General features: G+C 34.1%; 1 protein-coding gene across 1 annotated transcript in view; it reads right to left on the bottom strand.

The window, feature by feature from the left end:
- GABRR3 (gamma-aminobutyric acid type A receptor subunit rho3) overlaps positions 1-25,610 on the bottom strand; it is a 78,236-nt gene extending 52,626 nt beyond the window's left edge. The window contains exons 1-2 of the mRNA XM_074302018.1: positions 25,492-25,610; positions 14,546-14,658 (exon numbers count right to left, since the gene is read on the bottom strand). Coding sequence (XP_074158119.1) covers positions 14,546-14,658; positions 25,492-25,610 — 232 coding nt within the window. The remainder of the gene's footprint in view (positions 1-14,545; positions 14,659-25,491) is intronic.
- Between the last annotated feature and the right edge of the window lie 1,491 nt (positions 25,611-27,101).

Raw genomic sequence — 27,101 nt, 5'->3', positions numbered from 1 at the left:
TTTAACTCAAGAAAAAAAGGATATATACATGCATATATAAATGTACAAAGTTAGAGAAAGCAAATTGTAAATTACTTTTTACCTCCTGTAACCAGATTTGCTCATGTTCAATCATGTGTACAGGTAAAGGAGGTTTTCCTGATCTAGGGAAGAGACAATAGAGAACCAAGTATGGGGACACTAGATCAATGGATCACATGATTATGGAACTTTAGAGATTCACCATAAGTTTAGTGCTAGGTGTGTTGAAGTCAGATTATACCGAGAAGCTGATTGTTAAATTTTCACTGTGAAACTGTAAATCTCAGAAACTGACAAATGTTAAAAATGTATTGTTTGGTTTAGTTGTTAAAAAAAAAAAAGTGATGGAGAAAATGTTAATAATGCAGATTTAGAAGTGTGTGGTTTATATTTCCCTTCCTTCTATCCCTTCCTCACTTCCAGTCAGTTGTTAAATATTTATCAGCACATCTCTGGCTGGTATGAATTTTAGAAGGTCAATTTAGTTTAATTTTCAATAGCATGGGACAAACCATAGAGATTATCTAGTTTTTATAGTTGAAGAACCTGAGACCCAAGGGTCAAAGGGTAAAATATCTTATCCATGGTCACACAGAATATCAAATAGGGAATTTAAATTTAGCTATTCTGATTCCAAATCCAGTTTGTGCAACAAAGAACCATTTTTACACATTAGGAAACTGAGATCTAAAAAGAATGTGATTTGTCAAAAGTAAGTATTAAATAGTAATTAAAGTCACAATTCAAATTGAGGTCTTCTGATTCTAAATTTTATCTCTCTACTCTTTAAATATTTTTTGCCCAAACTACAGGAATTAGGACAGAATTCATTGAACATTCTGGCCATTTGACTATCATAAAAGGACAGCCTACAATAATAAGAAAACTTTCTTATCTCCTCTAGAATACTATGCTACTTTTAACTAATTAGCTGCACACAGATACACATACATATACTTCAGGTGTTTAGACAGCTTTTCTGAAGATAATGAAATTAAGGCAATATGGAATGGAAAGATTAAAAAAAAAATTAGTAATGTGGGATAAGTAAAAATCTTTAAGAAACAAGTGAAAATTTAGGTATTAATAATCTGGACTGCATGGTACAAATTCATATGACATTTGCTTAGATTCCATAACTGTTGCAGGAGCTATGTGCAGTGTATTAATCTTGAAATTTAGAATACCAAGGTCCAAATCCTGATTCTCATACTTACTTGGCATGTGACCATGAGAAATTCATGTAAATTCTTAGAGGCTCAGTTTTCCCATTTGTATGTACCTGCAGTACCAACCTTATTATTGTTATTCCATTGTTTTTCAGTCCTGTTTGTTTCTTTGTGACCCCATTTAGTGTTTTCTTGGCAAAGATACTAGAGCGGTTTGATATTTTCTTCTCTAGCTCATATTAAAGATAAGGAAACTGAGGCAAATAGAGTTAAGTGACTTGCCTAAGATGAGAATTATTATGACTCAAATGAGATAATGTATATAAAGAGTTATATAAATGTTAATGTTATTGTTTCTTGTTGCATTTGATTATAAACAGCCCTCTCCTTCAGGATTTTTAACAAATGAGTTTAACCGAGAAAACCTAACTTGGTGAAGGCATGAAGGTTGCTCTTTGGAACTTCTTTCTAACAGTAAAGAAAATTCATTGAATGATAAGTTTTAGGAAAGGTTCTATTTAGTTTGTGTTCCTTTCTTCCTATTGCTCATGTGATGAGAGCCCTCTAGTGGTCAAGAAGGACCACTCATTTCTTCCAGTCTATCTGTCAATTACCGTGTTTCCCCGATAATAAGACACTGTCTTATTATTTTTTTGGGACTAAAAAACACCAGAGGGCTTATTTTCAGGGGAGGGCTTATTTTATCCTCCATCATGCCCCTTTTATCCTCCATCATGCCCATTTTAGCCTCCATCATGCCCCTTTTATCCTCCATCATGCCCATTTTAGCCTCCATCATGCCCCTTTTAGCCTCCATCATGCCCCCTGAGTGCTTATTTTATTCTCCATCGCTTACTGAACTTACCGAGTTTTTAGATGGTCCTGTCTCAGCTCTACTCCGTGGCGCTGCTCTCAGTAGCGCCAGCAAGCAAATCACCAGGGAAGAAGAGGATGACGCGCTCACTGCTGCAGCTCTGATTGGATGCAGCTCAGAGCGCGACGTGCGTTTCACCCGGGAGGGGAGGGCGGCGCTGCTTACTGAAGGTACCGCTACGCAGCATATTGCGCAGGGGATCACCATGATGACCGTTTTCATAGTAAGTTCGATAGGGCTTATTTTCGGGGGAGGGCTTATTTTAGCGGAATATTAAAGAGTATGTGGGTGTCTTATTTTCAGGATAGGTCTTATTATCGGGGAAACACGGTAGCAATTATTAAGCCTTGGCAGGATGACTAAGCTCTAGAGATATAAAGAAAAGAAACACATATATACACAAAGATACACACACACACACACACACACACACACACACACACCACCACCACCACCACCACCACTACCACCACCACCACCATTACAAAATTTCCCTGAAATTTCTTTCCCTAGTGTGAGTTTTTTGAAAACAGGGATTTTTAAGAAACTCACAGTAAGGGAAAGGAATTTCAGGGAAATTTTAAAAGGATCAGTAGAGACCAAGTTTCTGAATGAGATTCTGAGTAATTTTTTGTCAGTGATATTCTTGAAAAATTAAAGGGGTGTGTGTGTGTGTGTGTGTGTGTGTGTGTGTGTGTGTGTGTGTGTGTGTGGTGTGTTTTGTGTTAAGGTGTTGGGGATTAAATGTGGGGAAGGGGAAGGAGAAGGAGAAAGTTTTCTTAGGACAGATTTCGTTGAAGGATGATAAAGACAACAAATAGAAAAAAAATCTATATATTTTTAGGTGAAAAAAAGAATTGTTTCTGTGGGGAATGTTAGCACAGGTCCACAATTCCTGTTACAGAGTTAGCAGATGATAGTAGATTGCTTGAATTTGGGAGTTCTGAGCTGTGGTAAACTTAGCTGATCATATATCTGAATTAAATACGGCAGCAGTATGGTGAACACCTAGGAAGAGAAGGCAACTGAGCTAGGAGAGATTGAATCTAGTTGTTTGCTAATAAAATATAAAACAACTAATTTCTTGGGGAAAAAAGTATTAAATAACAAATTTAAATTTAATTCACATTGTTAAAGTTTTCTTCATCATTTTCTTGAGTCTAGAAAAAAATCAGAGTGATAAACCAAGTCCCTATTTGTAGTTTGTGTATTTCAAAGATGCAGATGTTCACATTGAAAATTTAACACCCAGCTCTAGCCTGTATTAACTGATTCCAGCATATTCTTGGTCAAATAGCTCCAATCAGAACCTTGCCAAGTAGTAATAGGATCATTCCTGTGAATGGCTACTGCTCATCTAACTGAGTGATACAGGGAGACCTAGTTTCCAAAATAAACAAAAATAAAAATAAAAAATTCCCATCTTTATTTAGGGAGGGGACATAATGTATTAAGGGACTGGGAACCAGGAATCTATATTTGAATCTTGACTCTGACTTGCTATCTGTAACTTTTCAGAATCGCTTATCTTCTTTAATACTTCTTTCTCTGTAAAAATGAGGGACAGAAGGTAAATGGATGAGTTGATTCTTATAGTTCCTTCTAACCTAATGATATGATCCTAACAAGTTTATAAAACTTCTGAGTTGGAGGGAAGCCATCTAATACAAATAATACTTAGATAGGAATTCCCTTTATAAAAAACTCCTGGCTTATGATCATCCAGTTTTTGCTTGAAGACATCAGGGAGGGTAAATGCCACTGTTTCTTGAAATCACTCCAATCTCAATCTCTAATTTGAGATGTCTCTAATTTTTAAGTCTTTAAAATTTTTAATTCTTTAAAAAATGTAACTGATACTTATTAAGCACCAGGTACTTTATATTTTCTCATATTATCCTAACTCTAGGAGGTAGATGCTATTATTATTCTCATTTTTTTTGATGATTCATTTAAAACTTTTTATTGAAGTTTTTTATTTTCAAAACATATATAAGGATAATTTTTCAACATTGACCCTAGAAAAATCTTGTGTTCCAATTTCCTCCCTTTTCCCTCACCCCATCCCCGAGGTGGCATATAATCCAATATATGTTAAACATGGTAAAATATGTTAAATCCAATATAGGCATACACATTTATATAATTATCTTATTGCACAAGAAAAATCAGATCAAAAAAAAAAAAGAGAGAGAGAGAAAGAAAATAAAATTCAAGCAAACCCCAACAAAAAGAGTGAAAATGCTATGTTGTGATCCATCTTCAGTTCTCACAGTCCTCTTTCTGGGTGTAGACAGCTCTCTCCATCACAAGTCTATTGGAACTGGCTTGAATCATTTCACTATTGAAAAGAACTACGTCCATCAGAATTGATCATTGTATAATCTTATTGCTGTGTACAATGATCTCCTGGTTCTGTTCATATCATTTAGCATCAGTTTATGTAAGTCTCTTGAAACCTCTCTAAAATCATCCTCCTGAACGTTTCTTATAGAACAATAATATTCCATAGCATACTTATACCATAACTTATTTAGCCATTCTCGAACTGATGGACATTCACTCAATTGACAGTTTCTTACCACTACAAAAAGTGTGTTGCCACAAACATTTTTGCACATGTGTGTTATGGACCAGAACTCTGAACTTGAAACAAAGGGTTCTTACAAGGTACTAAGTCAGTGGAATTGATGGAGTTAATCTAATTTAGCATGGTTCAGTATGATTGATTTAATCCTACAAGGAGATGTTATGGGCCAGAACTTGAAACAAGGTACTAAATGGAATTAAGGAGACAATGTTTAGAATTGATTTAATCCTACAACAAATAATGGTTTCCTAGTGATATAATGATTGGTTTGTACTCAGTGTGCAGCATATAATCTCATATAAGCCTCAGCCAGGGAGATTGAGAGACATTTGGAGAGATTCAGAGGGCAGAGAAGAAGGCAGGAGCTCAAGCTCTTAGAACTAAGGAGAGAGATAGGCCTCTAAGAAAGCTAATTGGGCCCCGGGAAAGGAGATAAGACTTTGAAGGAGGCAATAAAGGATTTGGACTTTAACACCTGGCTGTACTGGTGGTGATTGCTGAACTGAAATGAAGGCTGCTCCAGAGACCCCAAGAAAACCTCAACAGAGAACATTACATTTTAGAGAGTACATTACATTTATGGCACCTGAACATGGGACCAAGAACCTTCATCTATGACCCAGAAATTAGGGAGCGTACAAAAACAGAAAAGGAAACTTTGTTAAGGGTTAAAGTAGTACTTCAATGAAAATGGGACAGATGTTTAGAAAACAGCTTTCTTTTCCAATTCAAGGAAAATGTGTATAGAGCATTGTCAGACTTATCCAAGGTTTGATTGTAACTTGGGAGCAGACCATTGAATGTTTAGAAACAGTACAGTACACATCTTCTTGGTTCTCTAAGGAAAAATAATTGAATCCAGACGAGTGGAAATTAGTAGAAGAGCAACTATGTAAATACTACAATAATAATGGACTTGACTCACTTTCCAAAGAAACACTTTATACATATAATTTAATACAACTGGCTTTAAGAAATTATATAAATATTAGAATAAGAAAAAAGAAGAAAGAGCAGGAGGGAGAGGATCCATACAAACTAGATGAAAAGGCTGAAGAGTCAAATAAGAATGTAGTAAAGTACAATTCTGAGTGTGGTATTTCACAGCAGGAGCTATTAGAACATTTCTCATCCCCTGATCTTCTTCCCTCAATTAACTCTTTAGGGTAGAGGTAGAAGGAGGAGGGGAAGAGGCAGTAGTAACACAATCAGCACCACTTATAAAGCAGCTTATGACAAGATTACAAAAGGCACTGGTTAAGTCTAAAAAAGAAGGACAGAATATATCTGATTTAATAAGTCCATACCCTGTGATTGAAGAGCTTGACTCTTCAGATAAACAAAGGAAAAGATACACTCCTTTTGATCTGGAAAAAAATAAGGATTTGAAAAAGGGTTACACTCTTTATGGAGCTACATTGTCTTATGTTAAGATGTTACTAGAGAATTTGGCTTATGAAATCTTAACTCCTAGTGACTGAAAATCAATAACAAAGACATGTTTAGAATCTGGACAAAACTTGTTGTGGCTTTCAGAGTATAGTGAATTATATAGAATACTAGCCCAACACAATAAACAAACTGGAGTTAACATGCAAATCACATTTGACCAACTAGAAGGTGAAGACAATTCAGCACAAATTAATTACTCCATATGAGCAAATGGCTACTGCTGCAATCAAAGCTTCGTGCTCCCTCCCAGGAAAAGAGTGAGAGGAAGCCTTCCCAAAAATAGAGCAAAGTGCCAATGAACCTTTTGCTGATTTTGTGGGACATCTACAGGCAGCTGTCACAAGAACCACTGAAGAAAATGCAGCTACAAGAATTATAAGACAGCTGGCTAAGGAAAATGCCAATGAGGTTTGCAAAAAGAATTATATGGGGACTACACAAAGATGCTCTTTTAGAGGAGATCATAAGCTGTGCTACAGTGGGCACAAGTGCTTATTATACCCAGACTATGATGAACATGGAAAGACAGGGTCCCTCTTGGCAAGGGACTTCTCAATGTTTTCAGTGTGGAAAAATAGGACATCTGAGAGCCCAATGTAGGTATAGAGATAGAGTGAGAGGACAGGGTAAGAGAATAAGACCCAAAATTCTATGTCCAAAATGCCACAAAAGCTTCCAGTGGACCTCAAAATGTAGATTGACCCAGGGAAATAAGAGGTAGGGCCCAGCTCCAAGACATCAAAGACAGATGGGGCGTGATGGCAGCTGAGTTTACACCCAGAGAAGTTCAGGACTCTGATGTAATCAATTAGCAAAAAAGCAATCAGATGGAAAAAAAAGGGATTACATGATTTATCAGTCAAAAACAATCAGATGGCAGAAAGAGCTTGCATGATCAATCAGCCAAAAAGCAATCAGATGGCAGAAAGGGATTAAAATTGGGGATAATACAGGCTTTTTAACCTAACAGAAGGGCAGTGTCCAGTGCAAGCAGCTCCAATGTAATTACGAGGTGATGAGGAGAGATTTAGAAAGTGGTAAATAGAAGGGACCAGATAGGTTAACTGCTTGGGAGAAAGAGTTTGCTGGTATTTCTACAGATGGAGAAGGAATCATATGGGTGCCAACGAGCACCTTGAGAGAGAAAGAAAAAGAGAAAAATTTTGAAACAAAGGAGAAGACCTAAAAAACATCTGATGCTGAAAGAGCATGGCTGATAATGAGACTGTTAAAGAACTTTAAAACCAGCAGGAATCATTGGATTTCTAGAGATAAAAAATTATTGATAAAATTGTTGTAGGACTTGAAAACCATCAGGAATCATTGGACTCCCTAACACATAATAAGACTATTGCAGGACTTCAAAACTTGCAGGAATTATTAGATTCCTGGCCCATGAAGTAATGGACAATAGATTCCTTTTGGATCTTATGGACATGTATAATTCCTCATGTTGATTCATGCTATTTGTTATGTCACTACTAAGCTGTGCTACTATGTGCTTATGTGTAATACCTCCCATATTTATATTATGTATTTCTGTTTTAAGAGTGAGACCCTTCAGAAACCCACTAATCTTATTTGATTTCCCATTTCCTTTGGTGCTTTCAAGGAGGCCATGACTACCTATGTTTTAAAACAAAAGAAAGTGGGAGATGTTATGGGCCAGAACTCTGAACTTGAAACAAAGGATTCTTACAAGGTACTAAATCAGTGGAATTGATAAGAGACAATAGCTATCTAATTTAGCATGTTTCAGTATGATTGATTTAATTCTACAAGGAGACATTATGGGCCAGAGCTTGAAATAAGGTACTAAGTGAAATTGAGGAGACAATGGTTAAATCTAGTTTACCATTGATTTTAATGGTTTCCTAGTGATATAATAATTGTTTTGTACTCAGTGTGTAGCATATAAGCTAAAAGCCTCAGCCAAGGAGATTCAGAGATTCAGAGACAAACAAACAGAAGGCTAGAGGCTAAAGGCTGGAGCACAAACCCTTGGATTCAGACAGATTCATCCTATCTCACACCACCTTGGTGGCAGGTTCTCCTCCTTTGCTTCTCCACTAAAACCAAAATTCCAGAAGGCCCCCAGTAAACTAGCCAAGCCCCAAGTGAAGGAGATAAGACTTTGAAGGAGACAATAAAGGATTTGGATTTTAACCCCTGGCTATTCATGTGTTGATTAGTGAACTGAACCAAAGATTGCTCCCAGAGACCCAAGAAAACTTCAACAAAGAACATTGCATTTTAGAGAGAAAATTACACATGTGGATCTCTTTCCCTCTTTAAGTTTTCTCTGGGATATAAGCTCATTAGAAACACTGCTGTATCTAAGCATTATTCTCATTTTTCATTGAGGAAACAGAAATTAAGTGACATGCAGAAGGTTACACAACTAGTAAGTGTCTCAGGTCACATTTGGACTCAGGTCTTCCTGATTCTAAGTCCAGAGCTATAAAGCTATAAAGATCATTCTACCTATTTGCTCCTTGGAAAGAACATGAAATCTGCTTCCTTGAAATTTCTACTTATCATTCAATTTAAAAAGATCCAGGATCTTGAAATAAAAATGTTTCAGGGCTCTGGAACAGCAAAAAACAAAACAAAGGAATGCAAAGGAAAACAAAATCTAAACCAAACAAAAATAAACCAAAACACAACAAAAAATTTTCTGCCTAGTTTTGCTCTAATTTTGCACAGCTAATAAAATAAAGCTGAGAATCTGAGGTCTATGTGATATCTGGAAATATTTTAAATGTTATTTGGTGATCGCAGGCATATGTTTCATCATACCCACCAAACTGGATTTAAGATGACAAATTTTTGAGCTGGAAGGAACCTGAGAGTTCCTCTAGTAAGCCTCCCCATTATACAGATGAGGAAATTGAATTCTGGAGAGGGAAAATGACTACTCTAAAATCATAGAGATAAGTAACAGGAAAGAAACCATGCATTCTTTCCTTTGAACCACATTGAATGGATTATATGAGAAAGCATATGAACAAATCTTTCTTATATTGTGTCCATCTGCTTGCTGTTCTTTACTGGCCCAAAACTGTAACCATGACAACAGTTTTCCTGAAAAGTTATAAGATTCCTCCCTCCCTCGGGCCCCATTATTATGATCACAGATGCAACTGTGTTTGTTTAATTGCAGGAAAAACCCTTTTTCCCACATCCCTTAAACTCATGTTTCCAAACAACATTAAAATAGCAGTTAACAGTTTAGGAAATCTGGGAGTGTACCAGGATCAAGCATGATTCTCCTCCCTCAAGGATTCTGAAAAAATGAAGTGGGGGATTTGGATTTATTTTACCAGATCATTCTGTGTCTTTATTATTATTTATGTCTTTATTATTATTTATTATTATTAAACCAGGGATTTTTAACCTGGGGTCCTTGAATTTGTTTCTAAAAAGTATTTGATAAGTATTTTCTTTGCATCCTTATATTTTGTTTTATACATTGAAAGGCATTATTCTGAGGTGTATATAGGTTTCATCAGACTGTCAAAGAGAGAAAATACTCAGTCCAAGGGCAGTAGTAGCATTTGACAAATGATTTTCCTACATTAATAGCACTAGTAACAAAGTTCAACTACTAATATTTACTTATTTCAAGGATTTGTGAATTCATTGGCATAAATACCATTAATGCAAATTACTGCCCTTTAATGTTTTAGTAAATTGATTAATAACTTGTGTAATAGTGGATAGAATAATATTGAATTTAGAGTTAGGATGACAATATCAAATCTATGTTCAAAAAACTTGTTGTCTTGGACAAGTCATCTAACCTTTTCTTGCCTTAGTTGTCTCAACTGTAAAATGAGGATAATAAAAGGGACCTATGCCACAATGTTGTGAGGATTACATGAGACAATATTAGAAAAGTGTTTAGCACAGTATCTGGTACGTAGTAGGTAATTAATAAATAGTTATTCCCTTTTCTTTTCCACCCTTCCTTTCAATTATCATCTGATAATAATGTATCTATCCAAATTTAGTGTGGCTGGGTGTTTTCAGTCTAGCAAAATTAACTTCACAAAAAATGAAAGTAGATATTTATAAAAGTTTTAAAATTATGAAAGTAACTCAATTTCCCTTTAGGAAACAATACTACTAAAAGATTTTTATCCCAAAGATATTTTTTAAAAAGGAAAAGTGCTTAACATATACAAAAATGTTGATAGAAGATCTTATTGTAGTAGTAAAGAAATTGAGGGGATGCCGCTTAATTGGGGAACAGTTTAACAAGTTGTGGTATATAATTGTAATGGAATACTATTGTGCTACAAGAAATGATGAAGAAGAAACTATCAGAAAAACTCTGAAAAACTTGCATGAAAAAAAAAAGATATCCTGCAACTTAAAAAGCTAGAAAAAGACCAAATTTAAAACCACCAACCAAAAACTAAACTTGAAATTCTAAAATTAAAAGGAGAAATCAATAATATTGAAAGAAAAAAAACTATTGAATTAATAAATAAAATCAAGAGTTGGTTTTATGAAAAAGCCAATAAAATAGATAAACATTTAGTAAATTTGATCAGAAAAAGGAAAGAGGAAAATCAAATTGTTAGTCTTAAAAATGAAAAGGAGGATCTTTCCTCCAATGAAGAGGAAATTAGAGAAATAATGAGTTACTTTGCCCAACTTTATGCCAATAAATTTGATAACTTAAGTGAAATGGATGACTACCTCCAAAAATATAGGCTCCCTAGATTAACAGAAGAGGAGATAAACTGCTTAAATAGTCCCATTTCAGAAAAAGAAATAGAACAAGCTATTAATCAACTCCCCAGGAGGAAATCCCCAGGATCAGATGGATTTACAGGTGAATTCTACCAAGCATTAAAAGAACAATTAGCCCCAATGTTATATAAACTATTTGAAAAAATAGGGGATGAAGGAGTCCTACCAAACTCCTTTTATGACACAGACATGGTAGATTGAAAACGGAGAAAGAAAACTATAGACCAATCTCCTTAATGAATATGGATGCTAACATCTTAAATAAGATATTAGCAAAAAGACTTCAGAAAATCATCCCCAGGATAATACACTATGATCAAGTAGGATTTATACCAGGAATGCAGGGTTGGTTTAATATTAGGAAAACTATTAGTATAATTGACCATATTAATAATCAAATTAATAAAAAGCATATGATCATCTGCAATAGATGCAGAAAAAGCATTTGATAAAATGCAACATCCATTCTTACTAAAAACACTTGAGAGTATAGGAATAAATGGACTATTCCTCAAAATAGTCAGGAGCATATATTTAAGACTGTCAAGTAAGCATAATATGTAATGGAGATAAATCGGAACCTTTCCCAGTAAGATCAGGAGTGAAACAAAGTTGCCCACTATCACCATTACTATTCAATATTGAATTAGAAATGCTAGCCTCGACAATACGAGTCAAGAAAGAGATTAAAGGAATAAGAGTAGGTAATGAGGAAATCAAACTGTCACTCTTTGCAGATGATATGATGGTATACTTAGAGAACCCCAGAGATTCTAATAAAAAGTTATTAGAAATAATTCACAGCTTTAGCAAAATTGCTGGATACAAAATAAATCCACATAAATCCTCAGCATTTTTATACATCACCAACAAAATGCAACAGCAAGAGATACAAAGAGAAATTCCATTCAAAACAAATATTGAGAGCATAAAATATTTGGGAATCCATCTACTAAAGAAAAGTCAGGAATGATATGAGCAAAATTACAAAACATTTGCCACAAAAATAAAGTCAGATTTAAATAATTGGAAAGACATTTAGTGCTCTTGGATAGGCCAAGCTAATATAATAAAGATGACAATACTCCCCAAACTAATCTATTTATTTAGTGCTATCAGACTCCCAAGAAACTATTTTAATAACCTAGAAAAAAATAACAAAATTCATATGGAATAATAAAAGGTCGAGAATTTCAAGGGAATTAATGAAAAAGTCAGATGAAGATGATCTAGCTGTACCTGATCTAAAGCTATATTATAAAGCAGCAGTCACCAAAACCATTTGGTATTGGCTAAGAAATAGACTAGTCGATCAGTGGAACAGATTAGGTACACAGGACAAAATAGGGTACAACTATAGCAATCTAGTGTTTGACAAACCCAAAGATACCACCATTTGGGATAAAAATTCGTTATTTGAAAAAAATTGTTAGGAAAACTGGAAATTAGTATAGCAGAAATTATATATGGACCCACACTTAACACCATATACCATGCAACAAGATAAGATCCAAATGGGTCCATGATTTAGGCATAAAGAATGAGATCATAAATAGATTAGAGGAACAGGGGATAGTCTACCTCTCATACTTGTGGAGGAGGAAGGAATCTATGACCAAAAGAGAACTAGAGATCATTATTGATCACAAAATAGAATATTTTGATTACATCAAATTAAAAAGCTTTTGTACAAACAAAACTAATGCAAACAAGATTAGAAGCGAAGTAACAAATTGGGAAAATATTTTTACAGTTAAAGATTATGATAAAGGCCTCATTTCCAAATTATATAGAGAACTGACCCTAATTTATAAGAAATCAAACCATTCTCCAATTGATAAATGGTCAAGGGATATGAACAGACAATTCTCAGATGATGAAATTGAAACTATTTCCACTCATATGAAAGAGTGTTCCAAATCACTACTGATCAGAGAAATGCAAATTAAGACAACTCTGAGATACCACTACACACCTGTCAGATTGGCTAAGATGACAGGAACAAATAATGATGAATGTTGGAGGGGATGTGGGAAAACTGGGACACTGATGCATTGTTGATGGAGTTGTGAAAGAATCCAGCCATTCTGGAGAGCAATTTGGAACTATGCCCAAAAAGTTATCAAAGTGTGCATACCCTTTGATCCAGCAGTGCTACTACTGGGCTTATATCCCAAAAAATATTAAAGATGAGAAAGGGACCTGTATGGGCCAAAATGTTTGTGGCAGCTCTTTTTGTAGTGGCTAGAAACTGGAAAATGAATAGATATCCATCAATTGGAGAATGGTTGGGTAAATTATGGTATATGAATGTTATGGAATATTATTGCTCTGTAAGAAATGACCAGCAGGATGAATACAGAGAGGTTTGGAGAGACTTACATGAACTGATGCTGAGTGAAATGAGCAGAACCAGAACATCACTATACACTTCAACAACAATACTGTATGAAGATATATTCTAATGGAAGTGGATATCTTCAACATAAAGAAGATTCAACTCACTTCCAGTTGATCAGTGATGGACAGAAACAGCTACACCCAGAGAAGGAACACTGGGAATTGAATGTAAACTGTTAACACTACTTACTGTCTTTCTACCCACGTTACTTATATCTTTGGAATCCAATTCTTAACGTGCAACAAGAAAATTGGATTTACACACATATATTGTATCTAGGTTATACTGTAACACATTTAATATGTATAGGATTGCCTGTCATCTAGGGGAGGGAGTAGAGAAAGAGAGGGGAAAATTTGGAAAATGAATACAAGGGATAATGTTAAAAGAAAAAAAATTACTCATGCATATGTACTATCAAAAAATTTATAATTATAAAATTAATAAAAAAAGAAAAAAAGATATAAAAAATTTTCACACAAAAAAGAAAGTAACATCAAGCTAATTTCAAAAGTTTAAAAAGTATCTAAAAGACTTAAGAAGTATGAAATACATATGAAAGTGACTAAGGATGTATCAAAATTATAAATATATATAATAGGCATTCCAATTGAAAATAAAGCAGTGTTTCCACCTTCATACTTGGTCATCACCAGTTCAATAGCAAGACCAAAAAATTACTTAAAATTAGTTATACTTGCAAGTTTTTATGATTATGCTTCATTTTACTTTGCTTTGATAAGCTTTCACTGTTTCATACTTATGTAATTCTTCCAAGCAGTATTTTGCTGTACACAAAAATTGCTGACACAAGCCACAGGCAAGCCTGTATTCAAAGCCCTTCCAGCAAATTAAATATGCTAAAAAACTATTCTGTATCCAATATCAATTTTATTTTACACTGAAAATTTACCTTGAAGAGTAAGTAATGTGGTCTTAGCTACAGACAAAGTACAGTGAAAGGATGAGCGTTTCTTTTTTCAATTTAAGGTAGAATTATGCAAAACATAAATTCTTCTGATTTTTTTTTTCTGTAAAATGGGAACAATAATACTTGTACAGTCTACTTCTCAGGGTTGTTGGGGAGAAATGTTTTATAAATTCTAAAGTGATATATGAATGTGAGCTATGATAAAACGTGAATCATCATTTAAGAAAAAAATCTGCTTCATAATCAGTTTTTCACCTTCCATTTTTGGTCAAACTTTCCATTACTATTTTCACTAGTGCTAATTTCTAGCTTTCCCATAGAGTGGTGCCTTAAAGCTTTTGCTCACCTCCAAATCCAGGTCTCATGGCAAAATCATGGTCTTCTATGTGGAGAAGTTGATTATACTTGAATGGCCATATTTTTGTACTGTCTTTCTTCCTCATTTTAATTTCTCTTTTGCTGTAAAAAATAACAAAATAAATAAAAAATTGAAGAAAAAAGTCTAGAAATGTTATTATTCTCTATAAAGGCTGAATTTAACTTACACAACGGAATGCACTGCATGATACTGTGAGAGAGGACTGGAGAAAAAAATAGAAATTTATATTGCACACAGCTGATTCTGATATTTACTAATTATTTACTAATTATTACTATTATTAATTTACTAATTATTACTTTGGAGAAGAGAGATGGGATGGCTAGTGGAGTGGAATTCCCGTTTGAATTCCACTGAATTTTATTTAACTGCATATAGATCACGTGTATTGTCCCATAATGTTCTCCAAAACAAGATGGAAGTAATTTGAATAAAAATTAAAAAGATTTCTTGTGCCTGTATTTACTGTCCAAAGAGAGTGATATCAGTTGCTCTTTTGATTTTTAAAATTTAATCCTTTCCTAAAATTACCATGAACACAAATGCAATATCTTATTATTAAGAGAATATGAAACAGAGGAGTCAGGGAGATTTTCCCATTGAAATCAGGATCGTGTCAGTTCCTGTTTGGGTGCCAAAATATAAAGTTCTCTGTTTCGGTTTCCTTGGGTCTCTGGGAGCAGCCTTCCTTTTAGTTCAGTAATCACCACAAGTGTAGCCAGGGATTAAAGTCCAAATCCTTTATTGTCTCTTTCCAAGTCTTGTCCCCTTTCTTGGGGCCCGGATAGCTTTTTTATAGTTCAGATCCTTTATTATCTCCTTCCTGGGGCTGGGCAGCTTTTTGGAGAGCTGTTCATTCTGGCCTTGGTCTTAGTGGGGGAAGTGCAGGAGTCCAGGCCAGCCGCCGGGAAGATCAAAGATTGAATTGAATTTCTCCCCTTGTTTTTGAGAGCTTAAGCTCCTGCCACCAGTCCTTTGCCTTCTCTCTGAATTTCAATCCTGGCTGAGGCTTCTAGTTTATATGCTCCACACTGAGTATACACCAATCATTGTATCACTAGGAAACCATTATTTGTTGTAGGATTAAATCAATGCTAAACTAGATTTATCTATTGTCTCCTCAATTCCACTTAGTACCTTGTTTCAAGTTCTGGCTCATAACAGCTAGGTGACACAGTGGGTAGAGCACCAGCCTTGAAATCGAGGAGGACCTAAGTTCAAATTTGACCTCAGACACTTAACACTTCCTAGCTGTGTGACCCTGGGCAAGTCACTTAACCCCAATTGCCTCAGAAAAAGAGAGAAGGGGGGGAAAGAGGAGAGACGAGAGAGACGAGACGAGAGACGAGAGAGAAGAGAGAGAGAGAGAGAGAGAGAGAGAAAGAGAGAGAGAGAGAGAGAGAGAGAATATGAAACATTAAGTCTGTATCTTCCTGTGGCTGTTTTTAAGTCATTTGGGTTTTTTGTTGTTGTTGTTGTTGTTTCGTTTTTTTGGCAAAGATTGTGGAGAGGTTTGACATTTTCTTTTCCATTTCATTTTACAGATGAAGAAAGTGAGGCAAACAAATTGATGTGAAATAAATAGACTGAAGAAAACAATGTAACAAATGGACTATAACAATATAAGGGCACAACCACAACAAAACTTGAAACTGAACAGCAATTGTAATGAGTAAGCCTGCAAGCAAAGAAAAGGTATGAAAATGTATTACCTATCCTTCTTCTATTCTCTGCACTATTTATATAATTAACATAGTAGAGTTAAGGGTGCATCATTGTTAAGTGTACATGGAGGGACAGGCTTCTATATAAAAGGGAATATTTGAAGTTGAATACAATTGCCAAAGGAGGGGATATAAAAAGAGAAAATGTAATCAAGGCAAAAACCAGGAAATATCCACCTCAAGGAATCAGGAAGAGAGTAAGAAGTCATAAGTGAAGACTTAGAAACATAAGAGCATAGTTCCAGAATGGAAAGTCCCCTTAGAAATCATAAATCAGTTTATTTTATGAATGTGTTTAACCAAGGTTCATAGATATTTAATAATTTGCCCAAGATGACAAAAACAGTAAGTGGCAGAGGCAGGATTCAAATTCAGTTTCTATAATATAATTTCTTCTCTCCATTCTGTCCTTCACACTGTTGCCAAATTATGCCAAGTTTATGTTACTATTCTGCTCAACAATTTTCAGCAGCTCGCCTTTGCTTAGTAAGAAAAGCTCATTTTCCTTATACTGGAATGAAAAAGAAAATCTGTCTTTACCTAACTTTTATTTTAGATATTTCCTTCTCACTGCAGAAAACTACTTTAAAACAAAGAAGGAAAAAAAAGAAAAAATAATTAGCTAATATTAGCCAAGTCTGATATATGCATTATTCTGTGTGCATCATTCTTTATCATGCAAATAAATCTGGTTCATTCTCATGCCTTTTCTCTGGGACCAGATTTGGTTATTATAGTTTCAGTGTTCACCTTCAAATTTTGTGATGGTTGTTCTATACCTTTATATTTTTGCAGTCCATTTTTTTTCTCATTCTGTTTAAATTCTGTCAGTTTATGTAAGTCTTCCTATGCCTCCTATGTTCTTCATATTTATTATTTTTAAGAATTTAAGAAATAGCTTATCACAATTATGTGTAGCACCTCTTTGGGCTACTTTCTTATCTACTCCTTGAATTAACAGGCTGAATCTCCAGAAAATGATTGATTACTTCTACCATTAGGAGAGATTTCAGGGATAATCCTATAGGCCTGGAGTTTCTACTGCTGTCACTCACATACCTTATGAAGTACTTCCTACTCATCCTTAGCCACTATGAATTAGCTTTTGGAAAAAAAAAGCAGATAGTAAGTATGTTGAAAATGATTATTATAGAAAGATCTTCTTGAAATGGAAGCATACTCTTTCCTTGCATGCACAAGGCCCCTGAGAAAAATGATATTAAACTTAGAATTTATGTTTCCAAAGAATGCAATCATAGCTGTTGGTTGGGAGAGCTTCAATAAGTTTCATCTAAACTTTGTAATTACCCCATAATTTAGAAAAATGAAGCCTCTATGAAAGAACTGACTAAATATTTGGTGAACTAAAATTATTTGAATGATATCCTAACATTGAGAATTGAGCAAACAAATTTATATTTACCTTATCCATACTGCTTTTTATAGGTTTAATTCCATTTTTAGTATTTACTTTCCAGACTAAAGAATCCTAATTATTTGACAAGGAGCAGTAAAAATATCTAGTGCTCTGGAATCATGGAAGTTTATATAACTTGTTTTGTGGGCATAGACCTATACTAGACAACATGGGGCCCACTGGAGCTTGGCTCAAATGACCTTGTGATTCTTTGGACAGGGCAAATCTGTGCTTCAAACTCATATACCATTTACCAAACATGAATATTATGTTTCAACCGAACAAGTGTCTTCGCTTTCTTTCAAACATGAACATTATTGTCTCTAAATCTGTCCATAAAACTGGAATTATGTCCTGAATCTTCTGATTCTTTTAAAAGTCTTATCCGTTCTTTAAAATTCAGTTGTGTGGGCTTGAGTTCAAATTCAACCTCAGACTTAATTGTGTAACTCTGGACAGGTTTCTTAACCCTATTAAAAAAAAAAAAGAAAAAAAGAAAGAAAAGAAAAGCAAAAAACAAAGAAAACAAACAAAGAAAAATGCAGCTGAAGACCTATTTGCTTTGATAAGGTTGTTAATGGTATAATGGATAGAGGGCTGTGTCTGAAATTAGAATCTGAATTAAAATATTGGCTGTGTGACTCTGGGAAATGACTAAGCTGCTGATTGCCTTGGCTTCCTTAACTATGAAATGAGGATAGTAATAATAATACAAGAGAGTTGCTCTTGTATGCCCTTGCTGAATACTTACATATCTTTGCTTAATGTTTGTTTAAATTTGGCAAAAAAACATTTTTTCTTTAAAATTTATATAATTGATTCAGTTTCTCCAAATTTATACTTTATCCCCCCATTACAGGCAAAATCATCTTAACATTTTCTTTTCAAATTTTGACTTCCAAATTCTTTCTCTCCAAATTCTCCTCCCCTGCATTGAGAAGGCAAACAATTTGACATAGATTATTATACAAAACACATGTAAGTCATAAATAGACCCCCTCCCAAATCCAAGAAAAATAAAGTTTTAAAAAAAAGTATCTTGAATCTGTATTCAGTTCTCTCTCTAAAGACTTTGAGAAGTTAATTCTGAACTAATTTTTGATGGAAGTTTAGTATTTATTTATTTTAGAGAGGAGGAAACTAAGGAAAGAGAACAGGATAAGATAGTGGCTGAAGACTAAGGTTCAAATTCCTCTCTGCTATGTACTATTTGATCTTGGATAAAATACTTTTATGGGCTTCAATTTCCTTATGAATGCAAATTAAGAGAGTGAATGAGGTGCCCTGTTAGATCTCCTTTCCTTCCCAAGATATGATCTCATGATTATTCCAGTTGAGGGAAGGAAGGATAAGCAGATAGGAATGAACATTGCACCTAAGAATTATACAAAGAAGCAACTAGTGTAAAGAACATTGGACACAGAATCAGGAAGACCAAAGTTCAAATCCAGGTGTTACTAGCTGGGTGATCTTGAGCAAGTCAGTTAACATTTGTTTACCTCGACTAGAGAAGGAAATGGCAAACTAATCCAATATTTCTGCCAAGAAAATCCCACAGACAGTATGGTCCATGGAGTCATGAAGAGTTGGACACAACTGAATGACTGAACAAGCACCACCTAAATATCCTAAGTATGCTGAGGTTTTGGGGGGGAGGTAACAGGAAGGAAGGGAACAAGTATTTATTATGCACAATGTACCTGGAACTATGCTAAGCATTTTATAAATACTTCCATTTTGCCTTCACAACAATCCTGGGAGGTAGGTACTACTATTATCTCCACTTTGTGGAGTTGAGAAAAGTCAGGCAGACAGAGGTTAATTAATTTGTCTAGGTACATACAATTAGTAATTGCATAAGGCCATATTTGAACACTTGTCTTTTTAACTTCCCTATATCTTGTCACTGGGCTTATATGGTTCTGGAGGAGAAAGGCTGGTGACTTTGTACAGCCCTCAACTCACATAAATCCAATTCATTTATAATAGATGGCTTCATGTTTGTGTCTCATGGTCCTTTTCAAGAATGGAGGAAAACAATAACAATAATAACAACAATAACCCCTTGTCACACTCCAGTTCAATAAAAATTCCTTCAGCAAAGAGTTTCTGTCACATTTTAACTTTGTTCAACAGCAATTTTCTCAGATGGGCTGCCTTGGAAAGAGACTCAAAATTGCTAAAGACATTGAGAATTGTTTTCCTCAGTGAGGGAAGAAAAAATTTATCAAGGGATGGGAATGGAGGGAAAAATTATTTACTACAGCCAGAATTTTAAATTTTTCTGTAGAGGGTCATAGAGAAGAAAATTAAAGAAGAGAATGAGAGACAGGACAAAAGGAAGAACTTGGGACCTTAAGGGTTGAGTGGGAAAGAAAAAATTGGGTGGTATAGGGACAACAGGTGAAAAAGAGAAAGCAAAAGTAAGGCTGAGCTCCTGCAAAGGAGAGATAAATAGGAAAAACATAAGCCTTACAGAAGCAAAATGCTTAGACTGAAGTCAGCAGTTGAAACCTGTTTAAGAACTGAGTAAAAGTCTTAAGAAAAAGGTCTACTCTTTTTCCATCCTGGTGCTTGTCCATTAGAACTCACTTAGAAATAGGAGTTGCTAATCCATAAATAAGGATTGTCCTTCTGACCTCAGGGCCAGTACACTATCCACTGTATTTTTATTTATTTCTAAAAAATATTTCTAAATTTATTTCTCAATTTCTATTATTTCTAAAAATATTTCTCAATTACATGCACACTCAGAAAGTCCACATTTAAAACCTCTGCATTAACAGACATGATGACATACTCTACTTACTACTTTACACAAATGTTTCTAGTAGCCTGAACTTAACCATAAAAAAATAAGCATAAAAAACCATAAAAAAGCCAGTGATTAAGTAGAGAAAAATGTTTTTTAGATTAAAGCAGAAAGCCAAACTTCTGTCTAAACATTAGGAGTTTTCCTAAGTGGGGACTTAGAGAGTATTGCTACTGAGAGGAAGATTTCATCTTAATGTTACGAAATACTTTCTAACAATTACATCTGGCTCAGAGTAGAATGAACTGCCTTGGTTGGTTACTTTGCCCTGTCACAATAGAAGTCTTGAGATGAGGGCTTCTTGTTGGAGGTATTATAAAGGTCCTTGTGAAGCTTAGCTGATCTCTGAAGTCCCTTCCTATTTTGAGATTTTATGATTATCTGATGTTAGGTTTACCTCCCTAACAGAAGTGATTTTTTTTAACATATATTATTTAGAATGGGCAAACAAGAAAGCAAAGCATCTGGAAAAACCTGAGAATTTTGAAAGTATTCAATTTAGGCCAGAACAGCATAATTAAATGTCTTGAGCTTTTCTCAGTATGTTTTCCTGGACTGAGAATGTATGGGAAAAATCTAGGCTGAGAATTTAGGATGCAACAAAGAAGTTTGTTTTTGGCTATATGAGACAATGTAGTATAATGTCCAGAGTGCCACATCTGGATCCAGAGTATCTGGATTCAAAGACCAGCTCTGTGAATTACTCCACCTCTGTGACCTCAAGTAAATCATATAAGCTTTCTCAGCTTTCAGTTTTCTCATCTGTAAACTGAATGTGTTGGATTGTACTAAGTACTTGATCAAGTAGGTCATATCCCAAAGAAGCTTTCTTCAGTAACTGCTTTAGCCATAATGATTTCTGTAGCACAGGTTTTTAAAAGAATTTTTCTCACAAATAACTATTTGAGGGAATTATCCCATTTTATAGATGAAGAAACTGAGTTTTTCAGATTTTAAATGACTTGTCCTGGTAACACACAGTTAAGCATCAAAATCAGAATGAGCTATTTTCTAAATCTATTGGTTGTTGTTTTTTTTTTTTTTTTTTTTCCCATTTTAGCTTTGATCCTTTATCTTCAATTCTGGTTTTGTTTGCTATAACTATACTATACTATATAACTATACATGATCTTTTGTCTGATTCAGGTTCTTATGGAAAAATAGCAAATAATAGAGGTAAAGGTTTGTAAAACATTTTATGTTTAAATAATCTTTTTTTTTTAAAGTTAAAAAAAAAAAACACCCAGGGATTCTTTGTCATAGCCACATTCTTAAGAAGTCAGGATACTTAGCTGTTCTATTGACTCTATTTTATAATCTTAGTATTTATGAGCTTCAGTTTCTTCCTAAGTTAAATAATGAGATTGGACTAAAATTATAGAGTTAGAGCTAAAGGAGATCTTTATTTCTTGTTCAGATATGTTGCAGTTGTGTTCAATTCTTTGTGATCCCATTTGGGATTTACTTGACAAAGATACTGCAATATTTTGCCATTTCCTTCTCCAGCTCATTTTACAGGTTAGAAAAGTGAGGCAAGCAGAGCTAAGTGACTTGTCCAGGGTAGTTAGTGAGTGTCTGAGGCCATATTTGAACAGAAAGATGAGACTCCCTGACTCCAGGCCCACCATTCTATCTACATTAGAGATTATCTAATCTAACCGCTAGTCATTTTAAAAATAAGGAAATTAAAGTCCAGAAATATTGTGTCTTGACCAAGGTCAGAAGCAGCACAGCAATAATCTGAATTTAGGGTCTCTGCTTACAGATTCAACACTATTTTTACAATATGATTCTGTTTGTAATCCCATGTTCCTAAATCCTAAATGACATCCAGAACTCTTTAAAATGTAGTATCAAAAGTGACCAAAATATTTGCTGGGCCCAATTTAAGTTAACTCATCAAGAGAATTTCTCTTATGGTAGATTTCCCCAATAGGGATTGCTAAGTTCCTTTTAATTTTAGAGCTACTTAGATCATAGTGAATCAGACTACCTAAATCATTTATTTATTCTGATTTTGTTGTTCTTATATAGACCTTGCCTTAGAAGGTAACATATCGCTTAATAAGGACTTTGTTTAACTAAATGACTATTATTGTGAAAAAATATATTAATTATCTTTCCCCCTCAGGATAAGAACATTTCTGCAGATCCACATTTTTGTCACAATCATATCCCTTGACAGATTGATCTCTATTTTAAGAACTAAAAGACCCCTAGAATAATGCTATTTATTGGGGTGAATGGATTGCTAAATACAGTCTTAATGGTAAAGCCATTATCATTTAATTTATATGATAATGAGCTCAAGATGTAGTGAAATTCACTTCATAATTTACTCTCCCAAACCAATTTAAGCAATAGTGCTTTTAAAGTTCCCATTAATTGTTGTTTCTTTTTTAAATGTTATAATAGTGAATTTCTATTTTTTTTCCAATGGAGGAAACAATCATATAACACATCATCTAGAAGGAACCACAGTAACTTTATAGTCCCACTGCTGCTACAAGATGGCATTTGATTTGCCTAAGATCACATATAAGAAGCAAGTATCAGAGGGAAGATTTGAGCTCAAGGACCTTTGATTGCAGAGGTAGTGCTATTTCTATATTATTATGCTATTCTGTTACCATTTTGCTTTTGATTATACCAAGCCTCTGTAGTTGTGATTAATCTTTTAAACTTCTTCCCAAAAGAATGAAGAAGGAAAGCTTTGAAAGTTGCAGAACTGGGTCTTGCTATTAACCAGGGGAACATGCTTGGTTCTCTTTTTTAAAAGATATTTTTGAGCTAGAGCCATCTACTTATTACTCTTTGGGGAATCCTAAGGGTTTTTCCATTGAAGAATAAGAGAATCTGAGAGAAACTGATGAAAATGGACTCTAACTTATTTCTCAGAGGATCAATCTCTAACTGAAATAAAATGCAAAAAAGTAAAAATTAAAACAAAGTCCTGAAAACTCCACAGAATATCCTCTAAATTCCTCTTCTTTGTTGTATGTTGACTAAAGATATAGACATATTTAGACATTATTAGAGATTGATTTTCTTCCCTTTCTCATCTTTGAAGGGAATACAGATGTGAGTGGTTCCCTGTCACAGAGCAAGTCTATCAATGTCTATTTCTCAAAATTTGAAAAATTTTATTTGAAAAAATCTATTTTTTGCCCTCCCATTTGTTTTCCATCTTTACTGCCACATTGAAAATAAAAGAAAAAGCAAAACTTGTGGTCCATTTTCACCCAATGGATTTGCTTTTTTTGATGAATATTCCTTGTCTGATAAAGTCCCAAAATAGTAAAACTTCAAAAGGCTTCTTCTTTCTAGGTTCTAAAAGAAGAACAACTATAGAAAGTGGGAAAAAATTTTACCTTACTGTAGTTTACCACAAAGGTCACCTGAAAATGCCCACTAACTGTTGGTTATAGTCTAGCCTCTTCTTTCCCAACTTTTTTGACTCATGTCTCAAAGATGACTCAGGTGGGTCTAAATGCCTAGGTTTCAGGTCCCACTTTGCTTGTACTTTATTACATTATATTGTGTAAATCACTTAATCTTTCATTGCTTCTATTTTTAACACTAACAGTCTCTGTTAAAATTTACTACCCCAATCTCCTAAAAAGTGCTCAGTCTCATAGCTGCTTGAAAAAGCAGATGGAGCATAGTACACTGGATTTGTAATGAAAAAAATTGGGTTGCAAATGTTGATTTGGTTATTTACCATCTATATAATATGGAGAAATCATCCAACCTCTCTGGGCCATATGTGAAATAATGATAAGAATACTAAGTCACACACAGGGTTATCATGAATTTCAAATGAAATGATGAATGCAAAGTTCTATGTTATTATTATTATGTTGCTATTTTATTTATTATTATTAAATTATTCTTTTTTTAAAATTAGTTCTAATAACCAGAAGAAACAAAGTGGGGAATCTTTGTGCTTGATTTAAGGGAGGCAGGGGAAGATATTTGGTGATTTTTTTTTTTGTCGACTTTTTAATAAAACTAGGGATCCATCAAAAAATGCCTATCTGGTATGCTATAGAGGACTCCCCTCTACCCATTTTGGGAGATAGATTCTTTCCCTTCTGAATAGTTTCCCTTATCTTTTGATTTGTTCTTTTTCTTGTTGGGGATACCTTATTGATGAATCCTTTAATATGGATGATAATGAAGAAACTTTACTTTGAAGTATAAACCTTCAGATATTTATTTATTCTTCTTTATAGGCAAACTAGTTTTATGTTAATTAATGTCTTTTAGTATCTCTTTGAAAGTTGCAGAACTGGGTCTTCTATTAATCAGGGAAACATGCCTGGTTCTCTTTTTAAAAGACTACTTCTGAACCAGAGCCATCTGTTCACTCTTTGGGATGCCTAAGAGTTTTTCCCATTAAAGAATAAAAGAATCTTGGATAAATTAATGAAACTGGACTCTAACTTGTTTCTTAGAGAATCTTTAAGTATCATATCTACTAAAAACATATAATAATTAGTCCTTAATATTAAAGGACACAGCAGGTTAATATAACACTTTACCAAGACATTTTGAAAAATTTTGCTAATCCATTAAAAGCTCTAAGATTTACCATTGTAGGTAATTCAAATCTAGAAATATCATGTACTTTTAATCTTACTATATGCTCATATATAAATGAAAATAACTATCTCTTCATTGACATTCTGTAAAAGATAATATCTTTTTAAGAGAGATGATATGATTTTACTTCTCCAAGATCTATTATGAAATTTTAACAGAGGCCCAATATCTTGCTTTTGAAAGTGTCAATCAACTTGGTATCTTGAAGCACAGATGCCATCCCCAGAAGCTAGTAGATAATTACCATAATAAAGCTTTGATGTTAATGAAGGAGAGAGAGGTCTTTGGTATCCAGCCTTCAAGAAGTGGCCCTGGGAGAATCAGGATAATGACTGATGCATTACAGAAATCTTACCTTGTTAGCTTTTTTGCATATGAATGCTGCTGTTCTTGCTTCTTAACCCGAGGAACAGCAAGGGCATTGAAAACTACCGTGATCCAGAGGCCTGTGAAAAGTAGTAGTCGGAGCACCATGTCTTTATAGGAGTAGAAAAGCAGTAGTTACAACCAATCCTGTCAGTGATCCTTCATTTTAACGTTTTTCTTATTAGAAAACTGCATATAAGCCAATGGTGTCAGGAAGCCTGAAGCAGGAGAAAAGACCAATGCAGCCTTGATTATCTTCAATGTTGACTCTGTTACAGTAGATCATTTGTGGCAAACACTTGTCATATTTAGCAAAGCACACTTTTCCTCCTCTTTTTCAGAGAAGGTTCTTAACTGAATGCTTTATCCCCTACTCAATAAACTCTCATCTGTAGACTTGAGCAGACAAAGAAGTGATGTCAAACATCAAATCCCCTTAATCCTACACAACATACACAAATCTTTCATTACCCTACAAAATTTAGCTTAATGAGAAAAGATTACTAAATTAATCTTAATTATACATTTTGAAAACTTTCCCACCTTGTGGATTTTTTTTTTTTATCCCTTTCCCTTACTCTAATAACAAACAAAGTATCAAACAAAATTCAAGGGATTACATTTCTTTGATATTTTCACACTGGCATTTTATCACATAGATAACAAAAGTGATTTATTTCCTTTGACTCTAGATACAGTAAGTCTTGATGTCAAAAAATAATTTGTTTTGCTCAGTATTTAAGGATGATCAAAATATTAAGCCTGACTCCGCTAAAATGCTTCCTAAGAAATAATGCACTCTGAATATTTAATTTAACAAATATTTAATAAGTGCAAGACATTGTGCTAGATATTGAGTTTGCAAAAATGAAAAAATAAAAGAGACAGTTCCTGTCCTCTGTGAACTTATAATTTCCTAATAGGAAGGGGAGGACATATAATTAGGAAAAAATAGGGACAGCCAAAGTGCTCTAATAGCCAAAGTGCTATCATCAAATTGAAATCCTCCTGTGACAAAATTAATGAGAGTGACACAACTTATATTATAGGTCTGCCTATACTTTTCCAATATTTCGTCAATTTTGTATTCCTGATATAAATCACAGTTTCATAGGTTATAGAGTGATAGCTTTGCAACTGGAGCAGAATTCATCTAGTCTAACCCTCTTCTCTTTCATATAGATGATGAAACTGAAACCCAGAGAGTTTAAGCAACGTGTTTAAGTTTAAGCAGTAACTAAGTTTATGTAATAAGAAACAGAGTCATCTGGGTCTTCTAACTTCAAAAACAGGAACATTGTGGGACATCTCTAATGAGGTATATTTAAATTTAAAAAAAATATATTTTTATTTAATTAAATATTTTTCAATTCAATTGTAAAATATTTTAATCACTTATTTAAAAATAGTTTTAAATTCTCTTCCTTTTTTTGTTCCTCCCTCCCTCCTTGAGAAGTTAAGCAATTTGATATCAATTATGCATGTGAAGCTACACAAAACATAGTTCCATATTAGCCATGTTGCAAAAGTAAACGAACAAAAAATAATAAAAAGAGTGTTAAAAAAAAAGTATGCTCCAATCTTCATTCAGAGTTCATC

This window comes from Sminthopsis crassicaudata, chromosome 3 (genome assembly GCF_048593235.1).
Source record: "Sminthopsis crassicaudata isolate SCR6 chromosome 3, ASM4859323v1, whole genome shotgun sequence".
NCBI lineage: Eukaryota > Metazoa > Chordata > Mammalia > Dasyuromorphia > Dasyuridae > Sminthopsis > Sminthopsis crassicaudata.
This window is presented reverse-complemented; position numbering and strand designations above follow the sequence as displayed.